General features: G+C 34.4%; 1 protein-coding gene and 1 long non-coding RNA gene across 5 annotated transcripts; one reads left to right on the top strand and one right to left on the bottom strand.

Annotated features, from left to right (window-relative positions):
- The first annotated feature begins 506 nt into the window (after positions 1-506).
- On the top strand, positions 507-19909 carry LOC105277885 (pyruvate carboxylase, mitochondrial). 4 transcript variants are annotated; one of them, XM_011336570.3, is made up of 14 exons: positions 507-654; positions 7782-8361; positions 9241-9560; positions 9849-9999; positions 10885-11096; positions 12005-12207; positions 12312-12573; positions 12842-13160; positions 14534-14584; positions 15435-15902; positions 16064-16453; positions 16641-17076; positions 17152-17548; positions 17778-19909. In XM_011336570.3, exons 2-14 carry the CDS (start codon positions 8229-8231, stop codon positions 18024-18026), a joined length of 3591 nt encoding a protein of 1196 aa, XP_011334872.1. In that variant the 5' UTR covers positions 507-654; positions 7782-8228; the 3' UTR covers positions 18027-19909. The 4 variants fall into 4 exon arrangements, with proteins under 4 accessions (XP_011334872.1, XP_011334874.1, XP_011334873.1 ...); XM_011336571.2 differs by lacking the exon at positions 507-654 and adding an exon at positions 662-828; XM_011336572.3 differs by lacking the exon at positions 14534-14584.
- On the bottom strand, positions 16481-16740 carry LOC105277884. The gene is made up of 2 exons (XR_893690.1): positions 16649-16740; positions 16481-16561 (listed from the first exon to the last, which is right to left on the bottom strand). It is a non-coding gene; the product is annotated as an uncharacterized LOC105277884 (long non-coding RNA).
- Positions 19910-19946: the final 37 nt, after the last annotated feature.

Here is a 19946-nt window from a genome sequence, read left to right on the forward strand (position 1 = left end):
CTACCATTATTATGAAATACATTATCATTCCCAATATTTTGTATTAATTATTAAGACATTAAGATATTTCTTAATATATTGCATTTATCCATTAAGTTACTTTCTATCAGTTCTACCTATTAATGACACTATCAAAATTAAGTTTAATTTTAATGTTAAATATTTCATATTCATATATTCCCATTTCAATGTCTCAAGTTCTTCCAAATCATCCGACTGTCCTCTTTATCTTCACATCATCCCCCAATTAATTTACGATGGCGGGCGCGTTCTTCAGCTGTACTTTTTACTCGTACTTTCTCTTCTTTCTTTCTTCAAAATAGGAGCGTGCATATGTCCTCATTTCAAATCTACTTTAAAGACATGAGAAAAACGTAGAAACAAAAATAAAAAGTTAATATTAATCGACAATAATGATCTCAAACGAACAGTCATGAAGCTCGGCGAGCGTTTAACCAGGAGATGGCAGCAGTACACCCAATCGTCTCTAGTAGCTAGATACTCCAACACGGCACGCAAGGCGCAGGTTCGACCACCGATCGCCACCTCTATTTCTGTAGACGTCGAGCGCGTGTGCCAGAGAGACTGCCTTCAGTGTGGCTTAGACTTCAGCCGGACGGAGTCTGGCCTACCTCGTTCCCGGCGAGCGATAGAGTAAGTAACACCGAATTGTTGACTGAACTCGACGGGATCGGCTGCACTTCGGCTTGACCGCTATGCCATTGGTGCCTGGACACCCCCCTCGACGTGTGCAGTGCTGCTTCACTAAAATCGGAGTACAATACCGTCTCGGACTGCCTTCCGAAGGCCTGTCGACCGAATATCCGAGTGAGCGGTGTGTCGCAATATGCAGACAAGTGTAACGTTCGTTTCGCAAAATGGGAAATTTTATTTTCTGTCTAGTCACGCGACGGTTCTCTTCGTTCTATGAGCACCACGCTGACTACCGCGTCAATAAAACGATGACGAGGTTTCGTGGACCTGCTTATATAATTTCATTGTTGCAGCGTTATTAATTAGTGACACCGACGAGTCTTCGATTTGAAGAATTTACTTTGATCCAGTTAAAATACGTCTAATAATTTAGACACATTATGCGCGAGGGAGGAAATCGGGTGATACTGTGCGCGTATCCGGAGAGAGTTGGGAAGTCATTTAGTCATTAGAGAAAATTGAAAGATTGCGGGAGGAAAATAATGCCTTATTGTGTTGAGGATGATTCTGTACATATTCCTGTACATTTTCCGGTATATTATTTGTATTTCTTCTTTACCAAATCGAGTTTAAGGATATATACTTGAAATTATCATCAAAAATATTACAAACACACGAAAACGAAAAATACTAGCTTCAACGACGCAAACTTAATTTCAAAGGTTGACGATCGCTAAGTATGTCGCAAATTATTCTTCGTAAGTTAACAGCTCTCATGTGCTACGTTACTGGGAGTTATGTCACTTGTATACGCCTTCGCATAAGTGTTAACAATTTGAATAAAGTCGCAGAAGTTCGTGCGCACAATAGACGGCAGCAGATCATTCTCGCGACCGCGACAGCATTGGTAGTGCTAGTGCAGGTTCAAAGGTCGTTTCTTGATATCGAACGGTACACGCCGAAGAAATTATTTTACATCCTTATCGCTCAGGCTTAAGGGCTCAGGCTTATTTACCATTGCAGAATAGAAGATAAGATTTTGAGTATTTCCTTGAGCCTGATCATCAATGTGTATCGCAGAGGACCTAAACACGATCATAAACATACTTCTACGCAATAGTTAAACCCATGCAATTTACATAACTCGTTTTCCGCGCACACGTGACATTACAGTGTTTAGAAGAAGTTCACATGGCAATGAAAGGGCAATGATAAAAATCTGTATATAAGCAACATAAACGGAAGTAAAGAAAGTTTTGAAAACGTGAAATGTTATAGACAGATGTGTCATTTTATCAAAATTTTCTACGTACATACAAAACATGTTCATCTAATGCTACGTAATACCTGTTTGACAGTGACACTGTACGCAGTCCAAGCGAAAATTGAGAAATGAAATACGACGTTTAGCGCTAAATATAGAATAGAAGATAAAAATAGATTCTAGCCAGAATTCTAAAACAAAAGCTTTCTACAAATTTTTGTGGTTAATTCATTGCACTATCTTTTAACTTTCTTTATAGAACTAGTTCGTCCTAGATAATCTACGTCTGAACTCTAATAAATCCTGCGTTTGATTGAATAGCAAAACATGTTTTTATCCGTTTAATGAGAACATATATGCGTGATAAATCAAGCTAAGGATATGTTCAGTGTCTCTCGTCTCTTTAATGATTGCATCATGAACGACTCAGGTAATCAAGGCAGACTACCTGACGCTTCTCTGACCGGGTGACCCCTATCGCAGTGATTTTCGAGGTGTACTGGCGCGCACATGCTGACGCAGCGTGGAAAGTGCAGACAGCACGTGCACGGTACCTCGCGTGTATGCGAGATAATTTCCTTCACAATTTTCTGTCCTCTCTCGCGAATTTATTGCGTGAAATTTCTCACGCAAGACGTGTCCTTCAGCAGCTTTTCCTCCTCGTGATCTCAGTGTCACGTGTCTCTACGCGGTGTTGCAGCCAATGATAGAACCGATCGACTGGACAGAGCTCACGTGACCATTTCATCTATCTTTCAATTCTTGAGCTCTTCTTGTGCTTTCTATTTCTTCTTTCTATTCTTCGCGAATCGCTTTGTGCCTGTGTATTACTTTTTGAGAAAAATATCGGAAATTCTGCCTTTGTTTATTCAAAATAAGAATAAGGATTGCTTTTAGCCAAGTAAATAATTCATGCATTTTCCAGCGGTCAAGATAAATCATCTTTAGGCAGATTCTGCGTGAAGCTTTCTCTATGAGAGATCAATGTGGCTCTATACATACGCCTATTGACCCACTCTTTTTATGATCGCTCTTGCAACAGTTGCCAAGAAATTATGCCAATAAACTCTAACAATCTATTCTGCAGCACATTCTATTTTTATTTTTATTTACTCTGTTCTTACGTCCACTGTAATTATGTAGTCACATTTTTCAACAGTGGTTTCAATTTACTTTGCGAGTAGAGATATTTCCTTTCACTTTCAATATTGTTTCATTACACGTAAGTTATCATCATTTTCTTTTATAAGGTTGTCTTTTTACAAGAAAAAAGGCAATTTTTATTCCCAATTTTAATTGGATAAAATGAATGGAACAATTATGATAAATCATCGTTATTAATTATATGTAAACTTATAATATTTCATTAGTTTCGTACTTTGCATTACATATTTGCTTATACCGTGCGAATATGTAAAAATATCAGACTTATCATGCTAAAGTCCAAGTTACATAGATAACGGATCAGCATTTTCGATGCACGATGTTTTATCAAGACTCAAAAATATTCAAGTTTTTGTATGTACTATAATTATGTATGTGCGATAGTAACAAGAAAATATCCTCGAATAGTTACACGTAAATACACTCGAAATTCATTATAATTATGTTAACAATCCATTTCATAAATTTAATTAATTGCATTTAGTTAATTACTTTAATGATAAATAGGTTGATGATAAAGAGAATATCTAAAAAGTTAGTCGAAAAGAAAACAAATGTGATATGTAACCATGAACTTCGTTCGCAAGTAATCAAAGTAAAAAGCGAGATCAATAATTTCAATGCATCACATTGATAAACTTTCGCTGTGCTTTTTCGCACAATATTTCTTAAACATTCAAACAGTGCAACAACTGTCATAACTTTCCATCTTATGTCATACGTTTATTTACGTCACTAGGAAGCCTTAAACTTCTTTACTAATTAAAAGTTTATTTTTTTATACTCCAAAAAGACTATAAAAAGATTATAAAAAAATATTCGAGAATATTTTTTCACTCTAGTCTCCTTCTTTTACTTTCTTCCCGATCGTCCATGAGGATCGCCGCTCGCAGAACGCACACTTAGGATTCAGATCTGATTATATTGAGTGAGATTTCTTATCAACATCACAAGCAGCAGGAGTTTCCTTTATCTTTTTCGTTTTCTTCATTATAAGGAAGAGAATCTTATAATTCTATTATTTATACATGATACATATTGAAATGTACAATTGTTATGCCGACTTGTTACTCGTTTTCGTAATTCGTCTATAAAAGGCCATTATTATTCGACTATTCATCGTCGATCCATTGACGATGACGATGATAGTGATATTTTCTACTTTTTCGCGAATCCGTTAAAACTTTTCAGATATTTAAAAAAGGTACAAAATATATATTTCTTTGAAAAGTTTAATCGTTTACATTATTTTAATCAGCAAAATTATTAATAAATATAAATGCACGTTAATATTTTGATCATGTATCTTACTTTCTAAATTAAATGTGATAATTAAACAATAAGGTCAATTTCATGATTACAAAGTTGTTATGCCAAGTGACGAAATTTGATTTGTGTCAATTGTAGCCTATCCTACGAGAGGCTTCATTTGTAAATCACTACACGAATGGTGACGACATCCGCTAAGCCAAACACTCTCAATATATATTTATCTTGAAATATTACAGATAATTAACGATATACAGGTAATTAACGATAACTAAGAAAACGATGGATAAAAAAATACACTATAATAATAGACTTTGTTTTATATACTCAATACTAAAGCTTTAAAAGCATTTTATAATAGAGAAGTTATTTCAATTTTTGTTATATTTTCGAATATAACGTTTGTTTACCAGATATGTTTATCATCAAACACTTTCAATGTGTACTAAACTTTTTACCTCTCTTATCACACATGTTATGCTTACATTTTATCTCATTTCATCGTCGGATCAGTAACTATAGCTCTAATTTCTTATCGACGTAATGTAACGTACGCAGAGCCTGCATGCTGATATCATTTGCACTCGCTTTAAACTCTATTTGCATCCGCATGTATTAAAACAAGACAAGCGAAAATCGGGGACAGCGAGGCGTCTTGCGCGAACGAAAGGTGAACAGTTCACGCGATTAACGCCATGGACGTCTCAATGATTTCGTAATCAACGCCAGACAAGGCAATTCATTTACGCTGATCGAAGGTTTCGAGGTCGCCCAAGATTGTAGTCGGAGTAAAGGTCTTACGAAAATCCGTGGGCGTGACCATCCGGTCTAAAATCTCATTTTTCTGACGGGATTTCGAAAATTCAGTCGCGCGATATTCCTCGATAATGACGAAAGCACATTCTAGATACGAAATCTGATTCAGATAAAAACATTTTTGCACATCCTATGATTAATTCGTGTTCAATTTGTAAGAATACTATTGCAGGCAAAAGTCTTTTATATAAATTTAAATATTACCATTGGTTACAACATATTTATATAATTATTAACGTGTATTTAATATAATATAAAGACATTGATATCTAATATTTTTTATTAATATTTCTTATTTTTTATTAAAATTTTGCAAATCTATGGTTTAACTCAATATAATCCGTTACTAATGTAAAATCTGCTCTTTCTAATTGCATTGTTAAATATATATACGTGTATCACATTAGTCCATAGCCATTATATAATATGTGCTGTCTTGGATCGGAATTCCCCGACAGTAAGTCATTATCGCGATGACAAATCCATATTTGTAATCAGTTCAGAAGCTGTTTCCGCTTTGAATTTAGTTCGTAGCGAAACAATTTTTATTAACTATGAGATGTGACTAATATCTGCTTTTATGCCGATATTTTATGTATAATTATAGATACCAATGATTATACATTTCATTGATCGATAAACAAAAGTAAATTTCATCGATGTAATATATGATTTCCTGCTAATCCTACTATAAAGCACGCCATTTTCTTTTGTTATCGCACGTGCTACGTTATACGTATCAGGCAACAGATTCAATCGATATGAATCACCGAAGTGCCTGGAGAATCAATATTAAATTGATTCTCTTGCACTACCGCAACATTATCATATAACATCGATGTTGCGTCAATATCACAAGAAATTTGATAACTTAAAAACTAATTTTACAACAAAAAAATTTGGCAATGTGTGTTTTTATAAGTTACTATTAATTCCGTATTTACAATTGCTAAATCTATATAGAAATATTTTTTATGAACGAAAATAAAACTTAATTAAATATAATATTAAATTAAATTGAACAAAGTTTTCAAGTAAATATGCTTTCAGCCATGCAAAAGAAGACTTTTAACTAATTACAAATTTATACATACATATATGTACATTTGACTAAAAATATAATAAAATTATTTTATTATTGATAATTATTCTCATACAAATTGATAACTATATTTTAATAATTCTTTGTTATGTATTAAAATAGCATTAAACAATGCTGTCACTTTGTTTTCTCATTCCGCCATTATCGTAGCATTTAATAAACGACGCAGCTTGCAGACATGAAAAGAGTTTTCCTCACTTCTAATTACGTTGCAATTTATATCGCTTTGCATTGCATGTATGAACAATCTCCTGGTATGTTATATTCATTTAATATCAATTTTTCGGAAATATATTAAATATACTTATATATTTTGCAAATATATTTTTGCAAATTTATATTAGAAATTTATATTAGATTTGATACTACATCTCCATACTTTGCATGAAACCATAAAACATTGCGTCATAGCAATGCGATTGAGTAGTATTAAATTGATGTCTTATTGAATGGTCGTTGACCATTGATCATTCTGCTATAAAACGAATGCAATCAGCACCATCATGACGCGTTACATGCTAAAGTTACTCTGAATATTCATGTAACGTTTATCAATTTTTCCTAAATAATTTCTCATGTACTTTCTTCCTATATATGTAAAATATATATTTATATGAAATTAAATAATTCTTTTTCAAACATATAAATAATAAACGAACGTAATAAATAATGTTGTAAAAGACATCTACTTGTTAATTTCGTTCGTAATGCGCACAAGTGTAATTTATTCTCCAGACACAATGATGTCCGATAACAACATGCGTTTATTTATCACGAAGTATTCTTGCAATAGTATTTCTCTCTCTCTCTCTTTCCGCGAGGGATTTACGCTGTGCTTTTCCTCCACGTTCAAGCTGTAACATCGTGCTTTTCCACGTGACTGCATCATGTTACCACAGAGTTGTCTGACGCCAAAAGTAGAAGTCAATAATGGACATATATACTACTACGTATCGTGCGATATCGCATGATACTCGCGTGAATTACTGTGACGGCAGTTAATTCAGATGCGCTTACAACCGACCGGTGCAGCATTTACGCTCAATGTCAGTCACGCGACGCGTCAATGAGCCAATTTGAAGAGATCTGCTATAGCAACTATTAGGATACATTTCAATCTTTTCCAGGCTTGATAATTTATTAATTGCTTTTTAATAATTAAGAATATTAATTAATTTATTATGCTATTCTTTTATTATAGACAATTTGCTTTAATAATATTATCTACTGATAGGGAAAAAGAGTTTATTTAAAAACAATAGGTTGCATCAAATATTTTAGAAAATTTGATATTTTCGCATATGATATTCGAATAATAAATGACCAACTGCTTTTACAATAGGTATATTATAATTCGTTTAAAAAGTAAAATTTTTTATACGAATATAATCTGTGCAAGATCACAGAACACAATCTGTCCATATATTAATAATCAAATGGTGATTAGAAAAAAATTGAAGTCTTAAGAAAATATTACAGTATCTACTATATACAATCGTTTGTCTGTTTCAGAGATATCAGTAACAGTACCGGAAAATAATAAAAAAGTGATATCGTATACCGTGGAGTGCAAAAAGTTGCATAATAAAACTATCGCTCGCTAATAAAGCTGGGAAGAGGATCAAGTGTTTCCTGATAATATCCGGAAAATTACGTCTAGCGATAACTACCAGAGAGACATCGTTATCACAACCAAATGAAAATTACTTTCCGACATCGGAACTTAAATGAAAAAAAACGAGATAATCGTTTGTACAAGAGGATAACTTTAAAACGCCAATATTAGTCATAAGATATTTGAGCGACCTACTCTTAAAAAGGAAACATATTTTACAAGAATAAAAATTTCAGATGTAGATAGCATAGCCTTACCACTTTGTACACGACACGAAAAATCAGAAGCATTCAAATAAAGTAATAATATTTTAAACATAACGAAGACTCACAACGATCGGCAAAATGCATTCCATACGTGCTTATCAGGCATTGAACAAGCACAGAACTGCGTTGCAAATATGGAAAATCGCCGCGAGATCCTTCGGCACAGATGTGGAATACAAGCCAATCAGGAGTGTCCTTGTGGCCAATCGAGGTATGCACCTAAATAAATTATGATTAAGTTTTAGCGTATAAGATATATTGCATACAAGGCTTTTTGAAAAATAGCGTTTGAAATGCTTTTTATAAAAATTGTTAACTTAACACGCAGATCTATAAACTTTTTAACTTAACATGCAGATTTATTAACACATTTATTAACAAAGGAAACTTATGGTTATTGATGTATTTTTATTATTCAAAATTTTCGAGCACAAACAATATGACTTAATTGTATATTAATTGTACTATTTTTTCGTTTTATGGTATTCTCACAACACATATTGCATACACAACATAATTGTTGCAGTAATTATTAGACTTGTTAGCAATACCGTAATAGCGGAGAAGATTGGCATGCTTTCCAGATAATTACTGCTTTCGTCGAATACGAGTATGATTGATAGATTACTGAACGTTATCAGCGGCTAACTGGTTTTTATAGGACAAGGTTACACGATTAATCAAGACGAGAGACAACGATATCCCTTATTTAGAATTGAGAATCGACCACATGCTCTCATCCCATTTAATTAAACCATGTTTCATAACATATGTCAATATATTACACACATTATTTCAGTGAATTTCAGAATTCTAACACATTTTATTATTTACCATTAATTTAACACTATACAAAATCAATAAAAAATACTATATATTTCAAAGTATATTAATAACCAAATAAAAACTTTTCGTTACAGTTTAACTAATTTCTTTTGTGTTTGCCTTTGACAAAAATTTAACTAAACATTTTTAGTATTAAATCTCTTAGCACTCAATTAAGATACAGTTTTAAATTTAGTTAAATTATATTAAAACATAATTCTCTTTATTAGATATTAATATATACGATTATATAATAATGTTACAGGAGAAATCGCCATTCGCGTGTTTCGTGCTTGCACGGAGCTTGGCATACGCTCCGTAGCGATTTACTCGGAGCAGGATAAGATGCAGATGCACAGGCAGAAAGCAGATGAGGGTTACTTAGTAGGCAGAGGGTTACCTCCCGTTCAGGCTTATCTGAACATCTCCGAGATTATCCAGGTTGCCAAGGAGAACAACGTCGACGCTATACATCCTGGATATGGATTCCTGTCAGAGAGAGCGGACTTTGCACAAGCCGTGACTGATGCGGGTATTAGATTCATCGGGCCCAATCCAAAAGTCGTTCAGCAAATGGGGGACAAGGTTTTAGTTTTTCATTTAGCGGCATATCACTTACAGTATTGACAGAATCATCTATATATTAAAATTCTACTGGTAACGCATTTGTTCTTTCCTTTTTCTCTTGGCAAATGTCTAAAACTACAATATTTTTAAGAAGACACAGATTTACTTGCCTTTTTCTTTAAAGTAATATTAATAATAAAACACACACATAAGACACGTAAAGTGTCTAAAAATCGCGAGTGATTAATTTCATTTGTCCACTATTCTGAATCGCAGCACAAAAAATGATAAATATGCATTTAAAAGGTGGCTGCTAGACAAGCTGCAATTGAAGCTGGGGTACCCATTGTACCGGGAACGGATGGACCGGTGACGACTTCTGACGAAGCGATGGAGTTCTGCATGAAGCATGGGCTTCCGGTTATCTTTAAGGCAGCGTATGGAGGTGGAGGACGAGGTAAGCTTGAAATATTAAATACTGTTTATGTGATTTGCATATGATTTTATTTTACTTAAATATAAAAAGAAATTGCTTGCGATTCATAAAGCGATTTCTCAAATTTTTTTTATAATAATAATCGTTTTACTATAAACATAATACGATGTCTCGGAATTATTTTTCAAAATTGATTTAATGTCATCGCACAATAGAAAAAATATTTATATATATACACTACTATTTACATAAAAGTTAAAAAGACTAAATCATGAAATAATATTAATTAGAATGACTGCCATCACAAATCATATGTATAAAAAATACATAAATAAAAAATATCTTTTTTATCATTGAGCAGTGTTCCACGCATGTGGAAAACGCATATTGGTTATCGAGCGATAAGAATATTTGCGTACAACGTACGCTAAAAGTACGGTTACGGAACATTGCTTGGCATCGATATGATAGATTTGCATACTCTATTCGGAGAAAAACAGAATACCTGTTGAAATAATAATGAATATTTAAACGCATTATGTAAAACGCGTGAAGAAAACTTTTCAAAAATAATGTTACTATACAACAAATTGCAGGAATTATCATCGAAAATACTAACTAAAGAGAACATTGTTGGCATGAAATTCTTTTAACGCTGATCTATGAATTAAAGATGTAAACAAGCGTATTTAATCAAGGATAATATAAAATCGATCTTATTATATAAAATTTAAAAAATTTGTTTACTTTAATTAGATCTTATATTAAATCTATTAAATATATTAAAATACATCTATTTCAAAAATACATCTAATTAAAATATTTCGCACATTACTTATCTTTTACTTACACGTACAAGTATTGCAAAATAACATTCGTTTATTAAACAGTTTCATTGTTCCACAGGTATGAGAGTCGTGAAACGCATGGAAGAGGTTCGCGAGATGTTCGATCGTGCGTCCTCTGAAGCGGCAGCTGCTTTTGGAAATGGTGCAATGTTCATCGAAAAGTTCATCGAGAGGCCACGTCACGTCGAGGTCCAATTACTCGGAGATCACGCCGGCAATGTCGTGCATTTGTACGAGCGCGACTGCTCCGTGCAGCGTCGTCACCAGAAGGTACTCTGGTTAATTTTGATTTAGAACGTTTACATAATCAATCAATTAAACATTAAAAGCATCTGTCGAAACATCTTCGATATTGCGGTATTTTTCCGTGCGACTCTTTTTCCTTCGGTTTTCGAGAACGGCATTACTTGATTTTAAACATTTATTAGTTGTTACAGATGTTACAGACACAAGCGCTTGTCAATGGTTTTCGAGCTTCAAAACAAAAACGAGAGATATTTTAATATTATTTATTTTTACAATAGAATTTTAATACAATTCTGTAATTACAGAAGCCAATATCTCTTGAACAAAGCACTTGCGAGCATACTTCCAAAGAAAAATTAGTTTTTGTTTTGAGCTCCTAAATTTCAATTCATATTTGGTCATTTAACCCGGGAACATCTTGTATCAATCAATTCGAATGAACATAGATAACTCTAATGATGTCTTTAACAAGATATTATTCATTGACAATATCTCATTAACACTAATAAATGTTTTGTTAACTCGCATCTTGTAAAAAAATTGTTCCATTATTCAGAAGTATTTTAAAAACATTATTACTCAAGTTCCTAAGAATAGTGTATAGCGCTTCGAACTGGCAATTTTCTTCAACTCTATGAGCAAATTAGGTATTGATAGATGTTTTGCGGCATTTTCTCAAGGATGCTTAAATACGAAAGGCAAACAGACACGTTCACTACGCTTGCGTTCAGTCATCTTCCGAAACAAGGACGATGACGCAATTGCATAAGATGGATATAGTATTTATGGATATAGCAGTGTGTAATACTTCGTAACTTACGAAATTAATGATAACTTAGTTTCAAAATAAGAAAAATAAGACAGTGTCATGGTTTACATTTCTACATGAATTCTATTATTTTAAAACGATTTCTTCATTAAACGTTTTGCAGGTCGTCGAAATTGCGCCAGCTCCATCATTATCGGCCAGAGTTCGCGAGAAGATGACCGATTACGCCGTCAAGTTGGCGAGGCACGTCGGTTACTCGAATGCCGGTACCGTGGAATTCCTGGTTGACGAATCTGGGAATTTCTACTTCATTGAGGTCAATGCTCGATTGCAGGTCGAACACACAGTAACCGAGGAAATCACTGGGTAATGAAATGAATTTTATTAAAACAATTCGATACCTATGTTTCTTTATTTTTCCTTCTCTTTTAAATAACTGCTCAGTATTTACTTTGTCTTTATTCTTTCAGAATCGACCTTGTACAATCTCAAATCAGAATTGCTGAAGGTATGACGTTGCCGGAACTCGGCATGACTCAAGAAAAAATCATACCTCAAGGATTCGCGATCCAGTGTCGAGTGACCACAGAAGACCCGGCTAAGAACTTCCAACCGGATACCGGAAGAATAGAAGTCTTCCGTTCTGGCGAGGGTATGGGTATCCGATTGGACGGTGCATCCGCATTCGCCGGAGCTATAATTTCACCGTATTACGATTCCCTTCTTGTTAAGGTATCAAACCGCTAATAAAAAATAAAAAAGCATTACAAAATACATCTTACTTTCGAGAAAAGCAGTAAAAGATTAGTAACTGCTGCTGACCATTTTTAAATACAATACATATAAAGCTATCAATATAAGAAATATTTTATATAAAGATCTCTCTCATAAGATTTTTTATTGTTACACATTATTAAAGTAAACATGCGAATTTATAATTAAAATTTATTAACATATTCTCATTAAAATAATATGTATTATATTCCCTGCTTCTTCGCAGGTGATCGCACACGCCGGAGACCTTCAGTCATCCTGCGCAAAGATGAACCGGGCACTCCGCGAGTTCCGTGTACGTGGCGTAAAGACGAACATACCATTCCTGCTGAATGTTTTAGAAGACCAAAAGTTCCTCAACGGTATCGTCGATACGTACTTCATCGACGAGAACCCACAACTCTTCCAACTGCAACCGAGCCAAAATCGAGCACAAAAATTGCTTAATTACATCGGTACGGTCCTAGTGAATGGACCCAGTACTCCACTGGCCACCCAGCTGAAGCCAGCAGACATCAAGCCGCACATTCCGCAAATTGCACTAGGTACATGATCGATTACAAGCAGATATGATAGCAATAATTAAAGGCAATGCCACATACATGGGTTCACGTACTTAAACATCACTATTGGACTTCTTTGTCTAAGTGACGCATTGCACCTTCGGCTAGAAAATTCGTGGAGAATTTAATAGCCCAATCTTGTTGAATTATGGCGTTAGATACTCCATTCACATTACGGTAATCGCTCTAACGCTGTAATTAGAGCAGAGGCGTACAGAGGATGTGCTTTCACGCGTGGGTCAGCAAACCAGGGATCGTAATTTTCTTTTCTTTTTTTTATGAATGTGGATAGGATGTCTACTAATTCTCTAGCTAATTAAATGTTTACATGACTGTTGTTGGAGATTAATCCCAAATAAACGTGAGGATCACTAGCTACGTAATAGTATTACAAATTCTTGTGGTTCTAATAATTTCTCGAAATTATTAACTAAAATTCCAAAATTGTTAACCAAAATCTTAAAATTCTTGTAATAAGGGAAAAATTAATATGCATCTATTTATCTTCGTTATTATTATTTTATGTAATTTCTTACTTTTTTGTAGCGTCTATAGTATATATATATATATATATACTAACTACATATATACTAACAGTTTAAAAAAATAAACCATAAAATTTTAAATGGTATGATTTTTACAGAAAAAGCAATAAGCATCCTGTGCTCTGCTTGACAATAACAAACGATTTCCGCTTTTCCGCTGGGTTTTTAAGGTTTTAATTATAATTTTACCAAAACTTTTTATGTGTTTTTTTTTAATTTTTGGTGTTGTCAAGTTTCGAACATAATTATTGCACCGTGTGGCATTAAGCTCACTTGCACATTATGCGATCCATAAATAGACTCACACAACATCTTTATATGTCTCTACTTATCTTCATATTATAGTTTAATAACAAATAATAATACAGCATGCTATTCTTCATTATCAATTGGTATCATTAGTAATTAAATTTTATTCTATTTATAATTAAAAGGAAAGTATATAAATGTCTAACTAAAATGTAATCGATATTGTCAGTATTATCATCATTAGTACTATCACAGATTTATGGGATAAATCCAACAAATCGAAATAAATCCCGAAAATCTTCGATTCTTGAAGATTTAGCGTCATTTTTATACATAGTGACTTATACATTTCTCTTTAATGTTAATATTTATGGGATAAATCCAACAAATCAGGATAAATCCCGAAAATCTTCGATTCTTGAAGATTTAGCGTCATTTTTATGGTCTATATTTAGTAGTAACTTACATGTTTCTCTTTTATGTTAATTTCCCTTTCTTATACACACACCCTGTTTCATTGTTTATCGCATGCTTTTATTTTTTTGTTTGGCAATTTTTTAGACTTTGCTAAGCTTGCAGCTGCAGAAGACACCAATGATCCGGACGCACCAGGTATGGTTTTACACACAGTATCTTTCAGTATTATTTCTTTATTCATTTTATTATGTTAAGATTATTGTGCGAATTGTGCAAAGACTGAACATGGGTACGTAGTATAACAAAGCTTCGTATTTTATTATTTGTTGCTTCTTGGCAGATTAGTTCACATTTTAAAATTTTATTTATTGTTTTGTCAATGTTACTATATCGATTTTGACAGCATGAAGACAATGGTTAATGGACATTTATTTTATAGTAAATGTTAATATAAATACATTACACTGTAACAATATATTTTACAATATTAATATTATAATACTATGCGATATATAATCTTGTTCATAACAATACTAGATAAATGCTTGCCTTAAAAGGCAATAGTTATTAAGTATTTCCTTGTTGAATTCTTTTCAGGTACCGGATATGTTTAACAATATTGCATAAATTAATATTTTTATTATTAATTTTATTATTAATTATTATTTTTATCATTAATTAATATTTAATAACAGCTTTTATATATATATTTAATCCTGTCATGTCGCATATCATTGCAGAAAATATATATATATTTTCATGCATAATGATATTTTTAAGATTTCATTTAACTCAGTAACAATAAATAAATTTTCTCGATATAATGTAACGTAATGACTAATATAAAAAAGACACTTTTAACTGAATTAATATTTACAAATACATAATGTATTAACTGAATTAACATTTATAAATACATATATGTATTTTATAATCCATCACTTTTCATAATTTTTATGAATCTACTAATAACAGCACGTATCAAATAACAATGCATCCCTCTTAGAAAAACATTAAACTAATCTTTCGCTGCGTTCGTTTTCAGGAATTTTGGATCCGCCGAAGGGATTCCGTCACATTTACAAAGAACAAGGACCGGAAGCTTTCGCCAAGGCTATTAGAGAGCACAAAGGATTACTCTTAATGGACACTACGTTCCGCGATGCTCATCAGTCTCTGCTAGCGACTCGTGTGCGATCGCATGATCTGCTGACGATCTCCCCCTTCGTCGCTCACAAATTCAGCAATCTTTACTCGCTGGAGAACTGGGGTGGCGCGACCTTCGATGTCGCTTTAAGATTTCTTCATGAATGTCCCTGGGAACGATTGGAGGACATGCGGAAAGCCATTCCTAACATACCATTCCAGATGCTCCTGAGAGGCGCTAATGCTGTCGGATACACAAATTATCCCGACAACGTCGTCTTCAAGTTCTGCGAGCTAGCTGTGAAGACAGGCATGGACATCTTCAGGGTATTCGATTCATTGAATTATCTACCAAATCTCATCGTCGGTGAGTTTGAAATGACTAATATTCTCGAAATGAATGCTTCCCTGTGTTTTAATTCAACGTGTATTTGTAAAGTATTCACAAAGTATCTACAGGGAATACTTTCTTGTAAAAAATTTCTTTGCCGATTAATATCTAACACGAATCTTTCTCTTCACGTTCAGGTATGGAGGCTGCTGGAAAAGCCGGGGGTATCGTTGAAGCGGCGATTTCCTACACGGGTGATGTGAGCGATCCAACTCGCACCAAATACAATTTGAAGTACTACATCGATCTGGCGGACGAGCTGGTCAAAGCGGGCACTCATGTTCTGGCGATCAAGGACATGGCTGGATTGCTCAAACCGAGAGCGGCTGAGATACTGGTCGATGCAATCAGACAGAAGCATCCGGACGTACCACTTCACATACATACGCACGATACTGCTGGAGCTGGAGTGGCATCAATGTTAGCTTGCGCGAGGAGCGGTGCTGATGTTGTAGATGTTGCTGTCGACAGCATGTCCGGCATGACCAGTCAACCCTCCATGGGCGCTGTCGTTGCTTCTCTTCAAGGTACAGTTTCTATAATTTTTACTCTGATTGTATCATAAATCAACATTTCTTATTCTTCATTTAAATTTAACATTAATTCTTTTGCTGCATAACGCTGATCTCAATTTACTGAAAATAAAGATCACAATTTTGTTAAAATCGAATCAACATTGAGATTTGAAAAATTAATTAATTAATGTCACGATAGGAACGGACCTAGATACCAAATTGGAACTTCCTGACATCTCCGAATACTCCGCGTATTGGGAACAGACGAGAACGCTTTATGCGCCGTTCGAGTGCACAACGACGATGAAGTCCGGGAACGCAGATGTCTATCTCAACGAGATTCCCGGTGGCCAGTACACGAATCTGCAATTCCAAGCTTACTCGCTCGGTCTGGGCGAATTCTTCGAAGACGTGAAGAAGGCGTACAGACACGCGAATCTTTTGCTCGGCGACATCATCAAAGTCACGCCGAGCTCAAAGGTAGTCGGTGATCTGGCGCAGTTTATGGTCCAGAACAAACTGACTGCCGACGACGTCTTGAAAAGAGCCGAGGAATTGTCATTTCCCAAATCGGTGGTCGAGTTTCTTCAGGGCGCCATTGGTGAACCCCACGGTGGATTCCCCGAACCCTTGAGGTGAGACTTCACGCACAACACGGATATAACGTGATTATTTCCTGATAACTTGAATTTAACTCGTAATTCGTTCAGGTCGAAGGTTCTCAAGGACATGCCGCGCGTACAGGGCAGACCAGGCGCGAGTCTGCCACCACTCGACTTCTCTGCCTTGAAAAGGGAGTTGTACGAATCTTACCCGCACGTCACCGAAAGGGATGTCATGTCAGCCGCGCTTTATCCTAAAGTAACGAAAGACTATCTGAGCTTCAAGGAACAGTTTGGCCCGGTGGACAAACTGGAAACCAGGATTTTCCTCACAGGGCCCAAAGTGGGAGAAGTATTCGACGTCACGATCGAGAAGGGCAAGACTCTGGGTATCAAGACCCTGGCAGTTGCCGAGGATCTCACGAAGAATGGCGAACGCGAGGTGTTCTTCGAGATGAACGGTCAACTGAGATCTGTGTTCATCAAGGATAAAGAAGCCGTCAAGGTAAACGCGAACTTGTGATATTACTTTGTACGATGTTACCATCAGATCGGTGCTTCAATTAAGTGAGATCAATCAAAATGAAATTAGAGTTAAATGAGACAATCAGGCTAAAGAGATTGAAACAAAATTGCCGTGAAATGGAAGTTAGATTAAAGTAGGATTGCGATTAAATTGAGTGGAAATCAATTTCAGTCAAGGCGTAATACGAATCTCCTTTTTCGTTATGCAGGAACTTCACGTGCACCCGAAAGCGGTGAAGGGTAACAGCGACCAATTGGGAGCGCCGATGCCCGGCGAAGTGATCGACATCAGGGTAAAAGTGGGTGATACCGTGGAAAAGGGTGCAGCGTTGGTCGTGCTGTCCGCCATGAAGATGGAGATGGTCGTGCAGGCGCCCAGAGCAGGAAAGATTAAGACTCTTGACATCAATCACGGCATGAGGCTGGAGGGAGATGATCTTGTTCTAACATTTGAGTAGATTATCGAGTGCGACCTTCAGAAGTCAATTCGAAAAAGGAAATTATTTTCCTAGCACAAAGACACATGGGAATATGCATATACACGTAAATATATCTACATGTAAGCAGACGCTGTTGTTTGCTTCGGTATGTGTGGAAGGGAAGATCTTCAGAAATCCTTGCTGTAAGTATCTTGGATCAAGACTTTCTGTTAGACATTAACACCCTCATCGATGATAACCAGGATTTTGTCCAGGATCATCGATTGTACGATTAAGTGATCGAGAAAGGACTTATATATCCCTAATTATTCACGAGGTTTTGCTATATGCTGATAAACTGTTTTAATGGTTATTGTTATATTTATTAGATTGTGTATATAGCGCAAGGCCATGTGCTATAGAGGATGCTCGAAAGCCCGTGACGTAAATACAAATATAAGTCCGTCTGTACATTAGACAATAATAAATGTGCCGTATTTAATAATTAAAGATGAAATTTCATGTGAAATGTATTATTTTCTCGTTTTAGTCAGAATGTCACGGTTTTATTTTAAAGTATCAATATTTTGAACATCCTGTATAAGTCATGAATGGTCAATGTGATCAATGTGATACAATTGAACGAAGCTGCCTAAATATATCGATTAATACCAAGGATATAGAGCGTTCATTTAAGTAAAGAATTTGATAATACAATCACGAAAAGCTTCCTGGAGCAACATATTCTACGAAATTTTACATAAATCGACTGCTGAATGCACTTATAAAAAGTTACATTTGAGTATACGGAAAACAGATATGTTACTTTTTCTTGTTATATTATGGTATACACCTTATTATAGCATAAGTAACATATAGATATCTAAGGGAACAAAAAGGAAACTATAAAACAATTAATCTGAAAAAGAAAATCTATATGCTTGGAATATTCGCAAGAGTGATTGTAAAAATTTCAAAATATTCTGGAGTTTACTAATTTTTGACAAATCTGTTATCAATGTTCAAATGTGCACGTTTTGTAACTGTTTACATCATGATTCGTTTTATCTATTCTTAATGAGCAATGTACAAAAGAATGAAAGAAAGATGAAGTACCTTTTCAAGATCGAAACTGTGTTAATTATAGCGTGTTAATTATAGCGTGTATGCATAAGCGATTACCCTGATAATTCAATTATGATCGAGCCTTCACGAATGATTTACCAAGCATATGAAAAAAATCATTCTGAAAAGGGTGTAGACAAGACGACTTTTCTTGAAAAGCTTTATCTTTACCTTCAACATCAAGTGTTATACTTTTGAATCAAAAACAAGACCATCGACTAGACAAAAGAGAGATTATATTGAAGTAAGATTGTGAGTAATTATAAAGATAGTGTGTGTTCTATAATTTTATAATTATTTTAATATTAGCCAAATTTATTGGGGAAAAAATATATATATATACAAAAATGAATATAATAAATCTATATAAATATGTACATAGTTGTGCCATGAACGCGGGTGTAATATTTTGATTGTATGTATGCATGTTTCCTCTCGTTAACATACCCGCGTATGTAATGTTGATAATATATTTATGAAGAGGCGATTATGGGAAATATATTGTAATGTTATACATTGTTGCATTTGTACGATACAAATATAACAAATGCAATATTATTATATATATTATTATTATATCTTATAACTATTGCATCCTTTCTTGCATTTCTGCATTCATTTACAGAATCCATAATATTTGTTCTTCTACTTCAAAATAGATATTATTAAGTTCAGTGGATATTACGTACATTACAAACAATTTATAGGTCTGCGTAAGTTATGTTCAATTTTTGTTTGATATCTTACTTGAAATTATATATTTTTTCAATAAAAACATATCTTTTTTGCAACAATTATTTCTAGTCTAAAAAACTCTGAAACTTTAAATATCGC

The sequence above is a fragment of the Ooceraea biroi genome, chromosome 1 (genome assembly GCF_003672135.1).
Source record: "Ooceraea biroi isolate clonal line C1 chromosome 1, Obir_v5.4, whole genome shotgun sequence".
NCBI lineage: Eukaryota > Metazoa > Arthropoda > Insecta > Hymenoptera > Formicidae > Ooceraea > Ooceraea biroi.